The 17,358-nt window shown below is 55.7% G+C and overlaps 2 protein-coding genes across 3 annotated transcripts; one reads left to right on the plus strand and one right to left on the minus strand.

The window, feature by feature from the left end:
* Positions 1 to 1,756: 1,756 nt before the first annotated feature.
* Positions 1,757 to 11,165, minus strand: Brd2 (bromodomain containing 2). Of its 2 annotated transcripts, XM_036167815.1 has the most exons (14): positions 11,053 to 11,164; positions 8,159 to 9,441; positions 6,656 to 6,959; positions 6,326 to 6,417; positions 5,935 to 6,072; positions 5,385 to 5,523; positions 5,066 to 5,280; positions 4,604 to 4,978; positions 4,073 to 4,201; positions 3,656 to 3,901; positions 3,286 to 3,545; positions 2,886 to 3,190; positions 2,593 to 2,715; positions 1,757 to 2,466 (listed from the first exon to the last, which is right to left on the minus strand). In XM_036167815.1, the coding sequence occupies exons 5-14, from the start codon at positions 6,043 to 6,045 to the stop codon at positions 2,333 to 2,335; spliced, it is 2,037 nt and encodes a 678-aa protein (XP_036023708.1). In that variant the 5' UTR covers positions 6,046 to 6,072; positions 6,326 to 6,417; positions 6,656 to 6,959; positions 8,159 to 9,441; positions 11,053 to 11,164; the 3' UTR covers positions 1,757 to 2,332. The 2 variants fall into 2 exon arrangements, with proteins under 2 accessions (XP_036023708.1, XP_036023707.1); XM_036167814.1 differs by lacking the exon at positions 6,326 to 6,417 and having other exon boundaries at positions 11,053 to 11,165.
* On the plus strand, positions 9,101 to 14,030 carry LOC118569441 (basic proline-rich protein-like). The gene is made up of 3 exons (XM_036167187.1): positions 9,101 to 9,118; positions 9,161 to 9,441; positions 9,790 to 14,030. The coding sequence occupies exons 1-3, from the start codon at positions 9,101 to 9,103 to the stop codon at positions 12,059 to 12,061; spliced, it is 2,571 nt and encodes an 856-aa protein (XP_036023080.1). The 3' UTR covers positions 12,062 to 14,030.
* Positions 14,031 to 17,358: the final 3,328 nt, after the last annotated feature.

Consider the following 17,358-nt stretch of genomic DNA (forward strand, 5'->3'; position numbering starts at 1 on the left):
GCCATAAAAAGCCATCACCCCTTACATCTTGTTTACAGCCGTCTGTTACCCTGTCCTGTGTATACACTGGCAACAGGCTCATAGTGCTGCAGGCGAGTATGCTGGGCCTTTGTGAGACTCTGGACATCAGTTCCTCCTCCCCCACCCCAGCCACCCTCACACCCACCTTCCCCTTCAGGCCAACCTGCCCTTTAGTCTGCACTAGCAATTCCAACCATCTCTGGCCCTTGTCATGAGGTTTTCCTGTGCAGACCAGGAAGGCAGGACTGGGATCTAGGGACAGCAAGCACTCACCCCTCCCTCCCAGTGCCAGGCTGAATCCAGAGCAGCAGCAGCAGCAGCCTAAGGAAGTAAATATGCCCCTCCTGCCCCCCACATCTAGGGCAAGTGCTTTAGAAACAAGATGAAGTCCTGACACATGACATCTGAGGCAGAGCAGGACCTTTAACCAGTCAGGAAGGTAATGTTCATCAGGAGATAAACTGACCCCAAACTCCAACACTGCAGCACAGGGTTGGAGCCCTTTATTAGCTCTGTTCTAAGCACTTCAAGGTGGTTGGGGTTCAGTTTTTTTCTTATTTTTATAAGGCTTATTGCTGGGCGATGGTGGTGCACACCTTTAATCCCAGCCCTCGTGAGGCAGAGGCAGGTGGATCTCTGAGTTCGAGACCAGCCTGGGCTAGAGACCCCGGAAAGGCTCCATCCAAAGCTATGCAGAGAAACCGTCTTTAAAAAAAAAAAAAAAAAAATTATGTATACAGTATTCTGTCTGCACGCATCCCTGCAGGCCAGAATGGCACCAGATCCCATTTCAGATGGTTGTTGGAAATTGAACTCAGGACCTCTGGACAGTAGTCAATGCTCTTCTTAACTGCTGAGCCATCTCTCCAGACTGGGGTTCATTTTAACCTACACTACAGTCTACGAGCAGAGTAGGGGAATGAAGGCACCAACAAGCCATTTCTAGCCTTCCCCCAAACTGTTTTAAACCTTAAATTCTACCCTCTCTTCACAAATTCAACTGAAATTCTTTGTCCTATTTACCAAGTAAAATTCTCATCATCACTACGCAGAACTCCTGACTTACGATTCAACAGGAATAAAGCCACCAGAGCTTTCTCATTGGCTAACTTTACTATAGTTGGTTTTCCTCCTACAAGCTGTAACTAACCACTGCTGTTTTTCTCCACCACCTCCACCCTGAGCATCTGCAAACTGTTGCTGGAGCCCATTCCAGAGGCCACACAACAGCTCCTCAGCTTGGGACTATGGACTAGAAACACATCAAAATTAGAAGGTGAGGCCAGCTCAGCAAAACCCAATGAGGCAGTCAGAATTGCCTTATAACCTAGTCAAAAGGGCCTGCTCAACGACACCACCCCAGTGCTCGTTCTGTTTAGAAGACAGTGTTAAAGCCTTTCCCGGCCTACCTTATCTAGTTTTAAACTGTCAAGGTGTGAATGAGTCATCTATGCCAAGTAAGAATGCCCTCACCTATGAGCTCAATGACATTTACTACAGACAGCAGCAGACAGGGACCTGCTCAGTGCCAGTCCTTGCTCAGCATGAACAAGATTTGGTTCAATTCCTAGCATTCCAAAGATAGACAAAGGGGCTAATTGGGGGTTCCAGCTAATGGTAGTGCCCAGCACACCTCAAACACAACAATCCTCTCAGCACCAAGTATTAAGACTTAGTACAAACAAGACAATCTTATTCCTTCTGAACCACTTTGAACTCAGAAACAAATCTAAGATAACTCAAAACTTCAATAATATTTTCTTTATTTACAAGTTAGAATCAAGAGAAAGAAAAGATAGTCCGGGAGGCCAAATGGAGAGGTGACTAAAATCCCCAGGCCCCAAATGGAGTGGAAGGAAAAGGGAAGAGTAGAAAAAAAAGTCAACGTAAAAAAAGGAGCTCCCTCTTCTTCCCTCCCCATGGAGGCTGGAGGGAGGGCCGCAGTGCTCCCCCTCACAGCCTTACCTAGCTTAAATAAATTAAAACCTCAAAACAGGGCCCTTAGAAGTGAACAGGACAGCTACGGCCTCAGGTGGCCTTGTGCCAGGCCTATGCCCACTCCCACCCATACCCTTGCCCCACCCCATCATCCTGAACAGGGACACTACACCCCAGAGGTGGTTCCCAACAGGGCTCGGCAGTCAGTCTTGTCTTGTCCATGTCCCTGCATTCATTCCTCCCCACTGTAGAGCCAGCTCTCCTATGGAGGGGGGTGAGATGAACAAGTGTCACAGCAAGGGGGAAGAGGTGGGGAAGGGTGGTACAGGGGTCCGGTCCTGCGGAGCCTTCCTGCCCCATCTGGCCTGGCCCCTTAGCCCGAGTCTGAATCGCTGGTGTCTGAAGATGAGGAGGATGAGGACGAGGAGCTGGAGTCGGAGCTGGAGCTGGAAGCGCTGAGCCGGGACACGGCGACTTGCTGTGCAGATGACTCTGTTTTCTCACTCGCTGCACAACAAGGTTGAAGGTTAATGAGGTCCACAGACACTTGAGGAGCAGTCCCAAGGTGGGCTAGCCAGGGTTCAACCTAAGGAGAGGGGAGGCTGCACAATGTCAGCAGTCTGAAACACTCACCTTTCTTGGGAGGTTTTTTGGTGGAGTTAAGCTGTCCACTGACGTCTTGCAACCGCTTCTCTAGTTCCCGCTTCTTCTCCAGAGCTAGCTCTTCCTTTGTCTTCCCCACAGGTTTCTTAATAGCTAGAGAGGGAAGAATGTCAGAGGGTTCACTACACAACCCTGCCTCCTCCTTCACTTATCCAAGACCGCCAAAGTTCCATTCCTAAACTGAGGGAGCCCACCTTCAACACTGCCCCACACCTTCCTTCTCTGCTGTCCTCACAACTTCTGTGGAGCCGTGGTATACTCACTATAGGGCTTCCGTGGTTTCTTTCGAAGGCAGGATAAAACGTATCGCTCAAGCTCTCTAAGTGTGGATGGCTTGAGTGTTTCAAAATCAATCTCGATTTCCTCTGGATTGGAGTCACGTAAAGAGGGTTCCCTGGCTTGGATGATATGTACAACTCGACCCAGCTTCTCCCCAGGTAATTTATTGATATCCAGGCTTAACTGCCTCTTTTCATCGTAACTCATGGGCCTGCTTTCTTCTTCCTCCTCTGAGTCGTAACCCACGGGCAGGACAGGTGGGGCTGCCTTCTGGGCCTTTTTAGGCAGCCTATGGGCAATAGAAAAACAAAACAAAACAATCGCTGGTGAGTTCACTAGAGCAGAGCTGACTAGACAACACCCTAAGACAGTCCAAATACTTACTTGTTGCTACTTCCTCCTGAAGTTCCAAAGCCAGGGTGGCCTAGCACAGCAGCACTGGCACCCCCACCCGCTTTCTTCGATTTCTTGGGCTGAAGTGTGCGAGGTGCCCGAGGCCCCTTATCATCTTCATCGATCCCAACTCGACCCCGATGTTTCTCTGCCTTCCTTTTCTTCTTCTTTTCCTTTTTCTCTCTCTTCCGCTTGGGCTTAGATATTGGGCCCTGGGATAGGGCAGCCAGTTGTTCGTGTACTGCCCGAAGCTACACAGCAAGAAAAAGACAAAACAGGAAATCAAGAGCAAGAGACACAATTGGGAGCACTGTGGTTTTTACCCAATTAAAGCCCGAAGCCTAGTTAGTGAGATAGATACCTGTTCCTGCAGCTCTGCCAGGCGATGAGCCCTCTCCTCCTCAGAGTCTGAGCTTTCACTCTCCTCCTCTTCATCTTCCTCATCCTCCTCCTCCTCTTCCTCAGAGGAACTCTCGCTGCTACTTCCCTCACTTGAGGACTCTGAAGATGATTTGGCCAACCCAGGAGGCAAGGCGGTAGAGACTGGCAAAGGCCCTGGTTCCAGTGGCTCATCTGGCATCTTGGCATAGCGGAACTCAAACACATCCTAGGAAGATAGGTGGATTCACAACTGTGGTTAACGCCCAGCCACCCAGCACACTAGCTCCAACTCAGGATAAAGAATGGGAAAGAAAGGCTTCCATGTTCTGAATGCTCAGCACAAATTAAACCTCTCCCTACGCCGTGACACTGTGTAAATTTCAAGGTGTACACTCACCTGTAACTTGCGTGCCATGGCCACAACATCGTGGTCAGGAGGATTGTACTTGTAGCAGTTGGAGAACATGAGCCGCACATCAGCAGCGAACTCCTGTGCGTCCCGGTAGTCGCGATTCTCCATCTTCCGCTGCAGAGGGAGGCAGCATGAGAAGCTGCACAGGCAGAGACTCATCTTTCCCTGCCAACCCGACTCAAGAGCAGCCCTCTCTTGGAACAAGTGGGGATGACCTTAAGGATCTGTGCCCTGGGGTTCAAGTTTGAAGTCCAAGTATTTGGGGTAGGTTTGAAGAGATATCTATGTCTAGAAAAAAACATTTCTAAGTGACCAAGGCCATCTCTCCCACATCACATCTTCCCTAGCCCAACTCTTAGTACTGCTGAAATCTTGTCCTTACCGTAAAAAACAAGGACTTCAAAGTATTTGACCTTTGCTGCCTTGTACAATTTTAAAAAACAAGACACCCAGAATGAAAATCTACTACTACATGCATCACTGCCTGAGCACCCATCTGCCCCATGCAGTGGGTACCTTGACAGTGCTGAGGTCCATGGGGTGCTTGATGATGTCATGGTAATCGTGAAGGCCCAGAGCAGAAGCGTCCACTGGCTTATAGAAAGGCCAGGCGTAGGCAGCGTGCTTCTTAGAGAGCAGCTCCTTCAGAATGCCGTTGCAGTGCTTCAGCTGCTCCGACAGTTTCCCTTTCTTAGAGCTCTGGTGTTGCTGCTGCGAGTCAGGCAAGTCCTTCCGCGGGGGTTTGATCGGGCGGCCGCTCTCTCTGCGCATAGGAGGAAGCCGTGCTGCCTTGGGCTCAAGACTCCCAGGAGGACTGGCTGGGGAGCCAGGAGCCAGGATGGCTGTCGGTGTGGGGGTGGTGGTGTCTGCTTTCCGTTTAACGCCTTTTTTCTGCAGAAAGGTAGGGGGAGGGGTCACTCTGGGTCCATTTCGATCAACACCTTTTCCTCCCAGGCACCCCAAACCATCCTCTACTACCTTGGCAAGGGGCTGAGCTGGAGGAGCGGCTGACACAGCGAGGAGCGGGGGTCCAGCAGAGTGCAGGGACTTAAGAAGGGGAGAAGAGATGACCGATGGGTGGGGAATGTTGAGGACAGTGGTGGGTATTTCAGGCGGTGGTGTATACAGGGCTGTATGAGACACAGAAGAAACAGCAGGCACCTGATGGGCACTGGTAATACTGCCCTGGAGTGCTAGGAAGAGAAAACAGCAGTGTAGGTTTGAATCATTCTTGTCTGCAGATCACCAGCACAGCTTTCTCCTCTTTAGGCCACCCTCCAGCTCCACCTCTTCCTACCTGCTAACTTGGCCCCCTTCTTATGGCTGTTTTTAGGGATGGTCACCACAAGCTCTTGTTCCTCTTGTGGCATTGAGGCCACTTTCTGTAAGAAGATCTTTTCCAGTGTCTGAGCCATGAGGACAATGTCATCGGTGGGCTGCAGGAACACAAACGAACACACACACACACACAGGGTCAATTCCCGTGGTATGTTATCCCCAGGCCCAGGGCATCCCTCCCCTCCAGTTCCTGTCACTGACTGACCTGCCACCACTGGAAAACACAACAGCAGAAGAGTTACAGATCCTGCGCTTCTCAGGCCTCTGGAGCTTTCTGAGAAACAGGGCCACCATCCCCAAATATGAACCGTGCTCTACTTAAATAACCTTTAATCAGAGGAGCACTCATCTGTCTATCGCAGCATTTGGAGGTCAGGCTCTTTAGACCATGACTAGCTGGATAGCATTTCTAGTAGTGCTAAAACTAAAAACTACCAGAAACAGCATTGCTTCTCACTAGCTAGTATGAGTTTAAAAAAAAAAAAACTTTAAAAAGCCAAAAACCTTACCTTGTTATAAATATAACAGTTGGTAAACATTGTATTAAAGTCTTGCATACATTCCGAGGCAGCCCAGTAGTAGTTGTTTTCAAGTCTCCTCTTGATAGTACCCATGTCCATAGGCTGTTTTATAATTTTGTGATAATCCTACAGAGAGAGAAGCTAGGTCAGAGCCACAAGAAATGCCTCTGCTAGGGCAACCACTGACAGGAAAGACATACACCCGCACGCACACCCTAGCCACTAAGGGAGTACTCCCCACACTGCGGCCCCAATCGAACTATGGGTGAGGAAAAATTAAGAGTAAGGTTTTCTTTAAACTCCCACTAGGAGGTCCCTGACCTTGCTCTAGCCACCCACCTCCCGCCCACTCTGGACGCTTCCCATCCTGTGACATTACCTCTGGGGATGGCTATCCATGGGCTGCATGAGGGAAAGGAAGAAGCTAAGAATTTTGGCCACCGTGGTCCTCTCCCAACCAGGGGTGGGAATCTGTAAAATGGAGCCAGGGCACAAAAGTTAAGGAAGGGACACATGGAGGGCAAAACGAGAGATGCCAAGATAGAGATAACAAGCACAAAGGACCAAGAATCCAGAACTCTGGTGGCTATTTGCCCTAAAGAGAATGGGAACTCCCTAGGGGCCGCAGCACCTACACTAGGAGCCCACACCCCCAGTCACACGTTCCTGCTCACCCCCATACCTGCCCCCAATCCAGGCTCTCACTCACCGGCAGACCCAGCTTCACAGCATCCACAGGCTGCCGGAACGGCCATGCAAACTGGTGCTTCCAGAGCGCCTTCATCACCACCTTGTGCAGGTACTGCAGCTGGTTCGTCACCCGTCCTGGCTTTTTAGGATTGGACACCTCAGGGGGTGGTGGGTTGGCGGGGGTCAGTTGTAAAGCTGGTACAGAAGCCATTGTGGGGCTCTCGAATCCCTCATACAACAAAGAAGGCTTTCGAATCCTTTTCCCTGGTGCTGCTGCCTCTGGGCCCAGCCCCAGTAACCCTGCATTCCCTTCCCCAGGGAGCCTGCAGAAAGGGGAAGCCGGAATTAGATGTGGTAATAACGTGAAAGATCAAAGAAAGTTGCAAACTTGCACTAAGCAACCCTATAAACTCAGGCTTTGGCTGTCATGAGGTCCACATGAAAATGAATCGCAACCAGAAATCAACTAAACTCAACAGCAGTTGGTTGCCCATCTTCATCTAGCTCCTACTTCCTCGAGTTCAATGAGCTGCTTGGTTAAAATAAATAAACCCCCAAGATGTCACATGACAACTCCAGCCTTTTGGGGAGGAATCTAAAGCAAAAATGGGTGGAGCTAAGAAAGCGCTAGGGACTTAATGGTTGCCATGGTGGTTGAGACAGAGAAGCCAGTGAAGAGGAAAAAAGGGGGTGGGAATAAACTTCACAAAAATCTAAGGATTCATCTTGGCATCTTTCAAAATCTTGAGTTAAGGCCACAGTAGGAATCAGACAAAAAGTAACCCTAACCCAAAGTAAGACCAGCAACCATCTGTCAGACTCCTTTCAACAGTAGCTCCCAGACCTACAAAAGTATCCTCTAAAAGTCCCCTTCAACACACATCCTCCAGTCAAGGTCAGCAAGTCCAAATTTCGATACTAGCCCCGCCACACAACAGTGTCGCTAGCAACTGCCAGGTAGGAGAGCGCACAGGCCAACCGTGGCTCTCATCTAGGCTCCCCGTGGTGGTCCTCAGACCAGGTGCTTCCCGAGACAGCCCCAGATCTCATTGTTTACATCTGCAGGTGAACGGGCCCGAGTCCTCGCTCCGCGCTATGCAAACACACCCACCGTCGCCAAAGGAGCAGACGCTCAAAGGCAAACCCAGAGCCCAGCCTTGGGAGGGATCCTCTATACTCCGTGGGAACCTCCGCTCGCCAACCCTCCAGCTGTCACCATGGCAACCCTGCCGACACTGCTGTGGCCGAGACCCCCCACAAACACGATGACAAATCCAGGCTGCCGGTGCGCAGCTCCCCCGCCCCGCGGTGCAGGCTCGCCGGGCCGACGGGGCCCCGGCGCCGCGGAGACCGACAGGCCGCTCAGACGCAGTACCTGGGCCGCCGCCACCGCTTCAAAACCGCCGCGGCCCCTCCGCGAGCTCGCGTCAACAGCTGCGGCGCGGAAGCGCGCCGCGCCCGCCGCCCCCGAACGCCGCCCCGGCCCCCTCCCCGCCCGCCCGCCCGGCCGGCGGAGACGTACTTGTGGGGAGTCACGTTCTGCAGCATCTTGACCTCGGGGAACCGCCGCCGCCGCTCAGCTGCGTCCAGTCCGGGTGGCCTCGGCTCCCCTCACCGCCGGGCCAGGCATAACCCGGGGAGTGGGGGGTGAGGCCGCTGCCCTTGGCCCTCCAGACGGCGGCCTCGCCGCGGGCCGGCGCGAACGCGGTCTCCTGCGCCGCCCTCCGCACGACGCCGGCAGCTTGGCGCGCTCCGCAGGCGGCGACAGCAGGAAAATGGCGGCGGCCTCTGCCGGCCGGCGAGCCACGGGAGAACGTCGTCTGCAAACCCCGACCGTGCCCGATCCTGGACTCCGTCGTCAATTCCGCCCGCCGCCGGTCTACAGGGGTCCCCGCTTCCTGCCCCGGCCGCCGGGGGCAACGAAAACCGCGTCAGATCTCCGATGGGGGCGGATGAACACCAAAAGGGGTTTCAGAGAGCCGCCGCCTCCATCTTTGAAATCCTCTTGAGGGCGGAGTAGAGGGTGGACGGACTCCGAGAACTGGGCGGGGCCCGGAAAAGGGGAGCTGCAGGGGCTTCTATGGGGTCTGCACTGTCCGCCGGGGCCGGCCATAGGCGGAGACGGAGGCCATTTCCAAGCGGATGGACGTGGATTGTATTGGCGGCCCCCGAAGGCTCTGATCGCTAGGCAGGCTCCTCCAGCTCGTCCTAGAGGCTGCTCCACTCCAGCACGAAATGGCGCCGCCGAGCCCCGCGCCAGCGCTTTATATATAGCCGGAGGGGCGGAGCTTTGCTGCTCATGCGCGCCACCCTGCTCGCGACTGCCCCCGCCCCCTCTGCGCGTGCTCGCTCGCTCACGCGCGTGAAGAGGCGAAGCCTAGGAGGCAGGACCGCCTCTTCGCGGGAGCTTTTCCTATTGGTCCGCTTAAAGGGTGACGTCACGAGCTCCACTTCCACGGCGTCCATGGCCCGGCAGAGTGCCGCAGAGCGCCCAGGCGAAGGGGCCGCCCGCCATGTCTCCTAGCCGATTGGCTGCGCGGGGGCTCGGCGAGTCCCGGGAGGAGGAGGAGGAGGCCGAAGGGCGTGCAGGCGCCATCTCCCCGGGGCCTGCGAGCCTCTCCCCATCTGCGGGTCCCACGGAGTCCTCCGGGGCTTGCAGGCACCGGGCAGCCGCCGACGGCCCGCGGCGGGCCGGTCGCGCCATTCGTACCTCCTCCATCGGCGGGGGCGGCGGCGCGGGCGGGCTCGCGCGGGCGGGGCCGGCGGGAGGGTGGTGTTGGCAGTGAGGCCGCCGCAGCCGAGACTCTGAAATGAGGAAGACAGACGCCATCTTAGCAGCCGCGGCCTGCTTCCCGGGAGCCGAGTCTGGGCGCTCCCCCGCACCCCCGCGACGCAGGCTAACGTTGCTAGGCTCCATGACCCAACAACACACGACTCCGGAGCGTGCACGGCTCACCTGGCCTCCGCCGATGCAAAGGCACCAGGACGAAGGCCGAGAACCGCTGTAAACACCAAGCGCACAACAGCAGGGCCACCCCGCGGGTGCGCGGCTAGCGAGCCCCGGGGCCCGGCCTCTGCCCACTCCGGCTCCCCACGCCCCCGCCTGCCGCACACCACGCTCGGGGCGTCCGTCCACCTGCCCTGAGAACCTACCTCGGCCCGGCCCCGGCGCCGCGCGGGGACGGCAGCAGCGCGCCGCTCCTCGGTCCCGTCTCCGCGGCCCCCGCGGGCCGGGGATCCTCCCCACGGAGCGCCCGTGCCACCGGTCAGCGCCAGGGAGGAGGGCGAGCCGAGGAGGCGGCGGCGGCGGCGCTCTGCAGCCCTCCCCCTCCCTCCCCTCCCCCAGCCGGCGCCTCCGAGGAGGGGCAGGAGCCATTTTGGGAGCGGGCTGGCCCCCGCCCCTCCCCCGTCTACGGGACTCCGGGAACCCGAGACTCATGTAGGGGTGAACAAGCCAGAGCCCAAGGTCAGACGGCCGGGCGACTCCGGGCCGCGCCCCCGGGGCAGGGGGAGCGAAGGGTGGGCGAGGGGCTGTAGGGCAGGCTCCCCTCCCCGGACCCCGGCTCCACCGGGCCAGGCCACCCGCCCTCCGCGTCAGCCCTCGGCCTCGAACCTCCATCACTGCACTCAGACGCGGCGGGCCACGCGCCTGTCTTCTGCGCCGCGAGGGGACACCCGAGACCCTGCGCTCCCCGCCCGGTGCGGGGCGATGACACAGCACCTTCGCGGGCTGCTCCCCTCCCCTCCTGCCCCCGGAGGCCCGGCCGGCCTCCACCCCGAGGTCCTGCACCGCGCGGCCCGCCGGGCCGGGACCCGGGACGCAGGCCCCGGGTGGGGGTGGGGCAGCTGGGGGTGGGGTGGGGGCGGCGGCGGGACGGGCCCCGTCCCGGCATTCCGGAAAGTCACTGGGCCGGCCCTCCCTGCCCCCCGCATGAGTCACCGGGGAGGCTGCGGCCGCTCCGGGGTTTGGAGAAGTCGCCCTGCCCGCCCGCCCCCTCCCCCGCGCGGGCCACTGGAGGGGGAGGGGAGGGGAGGGGGGGGGGCGCCGTCCCGGGGAGCCCTGGCCAGGCCGGCTCCCGGCTGCAGCACGCCGCAGCGCCCCGGCGCGGAGCCCACGCGGGTGGGCCCGGCAGGCCCCCCACGGGCCGCGCGTCCCGGTGCAGGGAGGCGCACAGAGCGGCGGCGGCGGCGCCCGGGCCTGCAGCGCTGCAGCGCGCCCTGGGCCGCGGGCTCGCCCGCCCGCTGCCCTCGACACGACCAAGGGCGCCCAGAGGCGCGCCGGCCGGCCGGGTCCCCCCACCACCCACCCATCCCCGGGGACGGGCTCGGCGCCCGGGGCCGCCGTCGGTTCGCGGCCAGGGCCCGCCGGCTCGGCAGCGCTGCCCCCACCCCCGTCCACGCCGTCCCCCCTCTCACCTGGCTCCTGCACCCCCGGGGGACGGGCGGAAGGGGGGACCCGGCAGCCTCGCCCCCTGGCCCCTCGTTAGGGGACGCGGGCACGAGGCCGGCCTCCCCCCCTCCCCACCCCCGGTGGCCCTCGGGCTGGCCCCGGTCCACGCGCCCATTGGCTGCCAGGTGTTTGAAAGACAAGCCTCCCCTCCCCCGGAGGCTCCCCTGCACCCCGAGAATTCTCCCCACTCCCCACCTTTGCCTTAGGCCTGGAAACCACGGGCGGCGCCCCCGCCCCAGGGGCCCCCGGCTCACCTGGGTCCCGGAGCCACGGCGGGCTGGGGCTGGGCTGGGGTGGGGCGGGGGGAGCTTCAGAGTCGCCCTCGGCCCGGCCGGGGGGCGGGGGGGAGAGCACGGGATCCGGGGTGTCAACCCCCCCCGGAAGCCGAGGCGGCGTGGGGGGAGGGGGCGGCGCCCCCAGCCCCTCCCTTCCCTGGCCGCTGGGGGTGGGGGAGGCATCGGGGCCGCGCAGCCACGTCAGCAGCGCTCGGATTGGCCGGCCCGGGTCACGTGCCCGCCGGCGCCGCGGCCGCGAGGGCGGGGCTCCCGAACGTTTCCCCAGGGCCGCGCGCGGGGGGGGGGGGGGTCCCAAGGGCGGCGCGGCCCGGGCCCGTGTCCCGAGACCCCGGCCCTCGCTGACGGCCGCGCGGCCTCGCCCAACTCTCGGCCTCCTGCGCGGCTGTGGCCGACCCCCGTCCCGCGTCCTCCTCCCCACCCCCCTCCCTCGCCTCTCGGTACGGGTTCAGCATGGCCGCCACGGCCTCCGACACACACAGCGCGCCTGCGCAAAGGGTGTGCCTGGCCTGGGGGAGGGGAGGCGCGGGCCGCGCGGAGAGCCGTAGTGCGCAGGCGCGGGCTGCCCGGGCCGCCGCGGTGTCCTGGGAGCGCGCGATGGGTGGGGCGGGGGCGCCCGGCCTTTGCCTCCGCGGCCTCTTCCCCGCCACCGCGGCCGCGGGAGTCGGCTCTTCCGGCCTGAGGCGGGGCCTGGCGACTCCTGCGGGAGTCCGCGCCGGGGGCACGCGGGGCCTGGCCGCCGCTGCGGGGCGCCCCTCCCTGCAGCGGTGGGGTGCGCCCCATTGGACGTTTACATCTGGAGTTGTGGGCTCTCCCTGCCCTTAAACTGCTCTCGGTGAGACTTGCAGATACCTGAGCTCTGCCTTCTACCAAGTTTACCGCCGGGTTACTTCCCTGATCTTGTGCAGGTAGACCATTTAGCAAGGCCCCCACTGCGAAGATTTTGCCTGCTTTAATCACGATTCTTTCCCGACACTCACTGGCCATGCTCTCAGTTTCTGCGGCCAGTCTTACCAGTTTCTTTAATTCTTCTCAGTCTTAGATTTATCCTATTAAAATTTAGGGTGCTAACTAAATATGTAATGTGGTTGACTTAAAAAGTGAAGCTCACCTTTATCTCTAGCGTGCGCTGTCGTTTTGGGTTTTGTTTTTTGTTTTTTCCATTCAAAATATGGTCTGGATTTCCACTTCCCACCGACAGACCACCTGCATTCTCCATGTGTATACTGGAGCATGTTTCTCATTTTACCAGGGGGTTCTCGGTTTAAGGAAATTGCTTTTGACCTGATCAGCCTTCTCTGTTAACCTAAAGTTATTTTGCCTGTCTATTTTAGTTTCTTAGCCAAAAAGAACACCCATTCAATACTGTACCCTGACAGTAAGCATTCACAATGTCTTTCTCAACAGCGGGGATCTGGACTTGTCTCTTCCCAGCTCCCTCCTCATTTCCTGGTTCATTCAACTTCTGTGTGTGGGATTCTGGCCACCTTACCAGGACCTCCTGCCTGGCAACCTCAGGACCCACTTGAGTGTTCTCATTTGACTTCTGATTCCCTCTGCATTGCCTGTGCTCCGTCTCCCGTCTGCCTTTAAGCCGTTTGGGCAGCTCTTGCCTGCGGGTTTGACAGGTTTCCACCCATACCGTCATCTTTAATGACAAGCCTTTCAACTCCACCGTTAGTTCAGACAGTTCTCTTGAGCAGAACTCATTAAGAATTCCTGCTTGGATAACCCGAGCATGCTCAGAATGACGTGGGCGCACAGTGCGCTAGACCTGCTCCTGGGTTAAACATGGCAGCTTCCGAGTCATAGGCCTGGAATGGGGAGCGCTGTCCTTGCCCTTTCTCATAGCTTTAAATCCACCAGAATCTTAGCATTTTCTCCCTTCGCTACCCACTGAGACACACTACTGTGTCCTACATAACCAGGGAATCACGCCTCTGTCCTACCCCATCACCTGGACTAAGTCTCTTTCCTGTGTAGTAGCCTGTAGCCATGTAGCAGCTTGAATTTAGATCAGTATTAAATACAATTTAGCCACATTTGAGTTCTCAGCAGCCACATACGGTTAGTGGATGTCACGAAGCAGCACAGTTTATAGGTTATAGACTGATTCTCTCGTAGAAGGCCTTGCTGTGTCAGTGTCCTGCCACTGGGCTTCGTCCCAGCCTGTGTTTTGGAGAGTGCTGCTCTGGGTGCTCCCTCCTGGCGTGTGCTCTAAGAGTGAGCCTCCTTCACCAGAGCTCTGCTCCTGTCTTACTTGGTAGTCCCCAGGGCTTCTCATGTTAAAGTGCTGTTTGTGGGAAAGGTCTGCTTCCTGCAGCCGACTCCTCTCCGACCCTCAACCCCACCCATGGGGCAGATGTGTGCACTCAGGGATGTTACCTTGTGCCTCAGTGTTTTACCCCTAGGTTCCCTCTACATGGGATTGGCTTTCCCTTAATTTGACCCAAAAGACCCAAAAGGTCAACATCTCCAAAGAGTGCCTACTCTTGACTGCTAAATTAAGCTGATTTCTTTGGACTCACAATTGACTTTTCATGGTAAATCATGTGATCCCTTGCTTCTTGGTCACCCCTTCATTCTGAGGTGGAGACTGTTGTGTTGGTGATATGTATGGGGGTGTGTGTGTGTGTGTTTCTTAGACAGGGTCTCACTATGTAACCCTGGCTGGCTTGGAACTCTGTGTAGACCAGGCTGGCCTTGAACTCGCAAAGATCCACCTGCCTCTGCCTCCAAGTCCCAGGATCAAAGATGAGCAACACCCACGCCTGGCATCACCTCCATTTTTCAGATGAAACAACTGAAAAAAGATGTTAAATCAGTTGTCCAGGATCAGACTGTGGCTAAATTGCAGAGCTGGGATTTGAACCCTAAATGCTGCTTCTGAATAGTGTGTTATTCGGTGTACCCAGATCCACAGTTTTGATTCTAAGATTGGGAGAGGAATGGTTGACAGTTATCTTTAAGGTGCTGTTTGAATTAGCTAGGAAGAGAGATAAACTTTCTAAGAAGGAGGAAAGAAGTAGCTGTGCTTCAGGGATTAAGCTTCGGATGAGAGCTTCGTACAGGGGACGGGGCTGGAAGCCGTGATGGAGCATCAGAACAAGGAGAAGCAGAGGTGCCCGTGGGGGGCTGAGCAGCAGGATTACTGACCATGCGTCTACCTCCCAGGTGTGGGAAATACAGGTGGGTAACTACAACTCCTGCCTGAATCAGACAGACATCCTGCAGCCTCTTTGCAACATGGACTTTTGGGGGCCAGTTTGGGGAAGCCCTTGACATGTACAATACATTATTTGTAAGCGAATAAAGTGTAAAATATAATGGTCAAATTTCTAGGAATGTGTGATGAACCAGTACTCTGGGTTTCTGATAGAACCTTACACAGTGTTTCTTTACTGAATCACAAATACTATGGCTTATTGGCAGTTTAACAACCCCCGATTATGCTTTCAGATGTACTTTCAGATGCCTGTTCTCTGTGACTAAATGTGAAAGTGAGTCTGACACTGACTGCTACAGGGCCCCACTAACACTGCAGATTGACAGGCTCAACTCGGATTTCCGTTTCTGATAACTGTTTGTAGTATTGGGACTGAAACACCTTCCACATCCTAAGGAGACACTCCTTGCCACTGACTTATACCCCCGCCCTCTTTTTACTTTTTTTTTTTGGTTTTTTCGAGATAGGGTTTCTCTGTGTAGCTTTGCGCCTTTCCTGGAACTTACTTTGTAGTCCAGTCTGGCCTCGAACTCACAGAGATCCGCCTGCCTCTGCCTCCCGAGTGCTGGGACTAAAGGAGTGTGCCACCACCGCCCGGCTTTACTTTTTATTTTAAGACAGAATCTCACTATCTTGCCCTGGCTGTCTTGGAGCTTAAAGATTGGTAGACTAACTAGGCTGGCCTTGAACACACAGAGATCCTCCTGCCTCTGACTTCCAAGTGCTGGGATTAAAGGAGTGTGCATCACCAAACCCAGCCACAACAGTTTTTAACCTTTAGGCTGCTACATGCCATGAATTCAGAGGTCCAGGATGTAAATGGAATTGTACTCTTCACTTATTTTTTGGTTTTTCAAGACAGGGTTTGTCTGTGTAGCCCTGGCTGGCCTGGAACTCACTCTGTAGACCAGGCTGGCTTCGAACTCACAGAGATCTGCCTCCCGAGTGCTGGGATTAAAGGCATGCGCCACCACTGCCCCCAGCTAGAATTTTACTTATTTAAATTTTTTAAATTATATTTATTCACTTTATGTGTGTTTTTCCTGCATGTATGTATGTGTATTACATACATGCTTGGTGCTCTCAGAGGTCAGAAGAGGATATCAGATGGCTTGAAACTGGAGTTATGGATAGTTGAACCACCATGTGGATGCTAGGAATCGAACACCTGTCCACTGTAAGACCATCTATCATCTCTCCAGCACCTATTACTATTATTGTTTTATTTATTTATTTTACACAATGTATCCCAGGCTGCCCTCAATCTTACTGTGCAGCTGCTTCTTCTGCCTCTGACTCCACATGCTGGAATTACAGGTGTGTACCACCAGCCTAGATGGAATTTTTTTTTCTTAGGATTTATCATCTTAATTTTAATCATGTGTTTATGTATGTGTCTGTGTGTAGATGTATCTCCATGAGTGCAGGTGCCTTCGGAGCTGGAGTTATAGGGAGTTATATGAGCCACTTGACATGGGTGCTCAGGAAGACTCAAAAACCCTCCAAAACAAACAAACAGAACCCCCTGTTGTGATGAAATGCAAAATGAAACCCTGCAGATGTGAGGAAATGAAGGTGGGCCATGGAACTCACCAGGTTAGGGCTAGTTTGAAGATACCCCCACCCCTGCCCACAAAACCCCTCCTGCATTGGAGTTTAATCTCAATGGGATTAAAGGATGGTGAGGTGCTAGAGGTATGTCAGGAAGGCTCTGCTACCCTTGAGGATGGGTTAACTCATTCATTAATGGGTCATGGTTTATCATAGTGTTGTGAGTGACTATTCTTCAAGCCAAGCAACTACTTTCTTGGGGAGGTCACTTGTACCTCCTCTCAAAAGCATTATCCCAGCTGGGCTTGTAGACTGACCTATTGGGATGATCTTTTTGTACACTGTAGAGATGTGTCTCTGTCCTTCCTCACCTGCCTAAGGCACCCTCTGATTGAACAGCCAATAGCTAGGCAGGAGAGGATAGGTGGGACTTCCAGGCAGAGATAGGAACTCTGGGAAAGAATCTGGGGTGGGAGGGGGGAGACTGGGAGGGGGTTCACCAACCAGATACTACAGAAGTTGGACCTATGATACTGAAGAGAAGTAACAAGCCACATGGCAGAACATAAATTAATACAAACAGGTTAATTTAAGTTGAAGAGTTAGTTGGGAACAAACCTAAGCTAAAGCCAAGCTTTCATTATTAATAACAAGTCTCCATGTCATTTTTTGGGAGCTGGCAGTCCAAAGAAGGATCCTGGGAGTTGGCGCACACCTTTAATACCAGCACTCGGGAGGCAGAGCCAGGCGGATCTCTTGAGTTTGAGGCCAGCCTGGTTTACAGAGAGATCCAGGACAGCCAGGGCTACACAGAGAAACACTGTCTCAAATAAAATTAAAAATCCAAACAAAAAAACAACAAAGAAAGACCTGTTACAGTGACCCACCGTGGCCAGGTTAAGAGGGCCATGAGAATACCAACCAGCAGCTCTCTGATTGAGTATACAGCCAGCCAGGGGAAACAAGAAGAGACTCCGCTATGCAGCTACAGCCCTCATCCCTGATGGGAAAAGGCTCTCCAGACACCGCCGGTCCGGGAGGAAGCACCCACGTCCCTGTAAGGAAGCCCTCTGTGACCTCCTGTGTTCTGTAAGGAGTCTAGCACACTCATTTGCTCCCCAGAGGGAACGTCAATGGGACAGTTTCTCAGTTTGTTGTTGAGGCCTTAGGAGAAGAGGTGGACATTGCTTACATCTCTCCCG

Source organism: Onychomys torridus, chromosome 18 (genome assembly GCF_903995425.1).
Source record: "Onychomys torridus chromosome 18, mOncTor1.1, whole genome shotgun sequence".
NCBI lineage: Eukaryota > Metazoa > Chordata > Mammalia > Rodentia > Cricetidae > Onychomys > Onychomys torridus.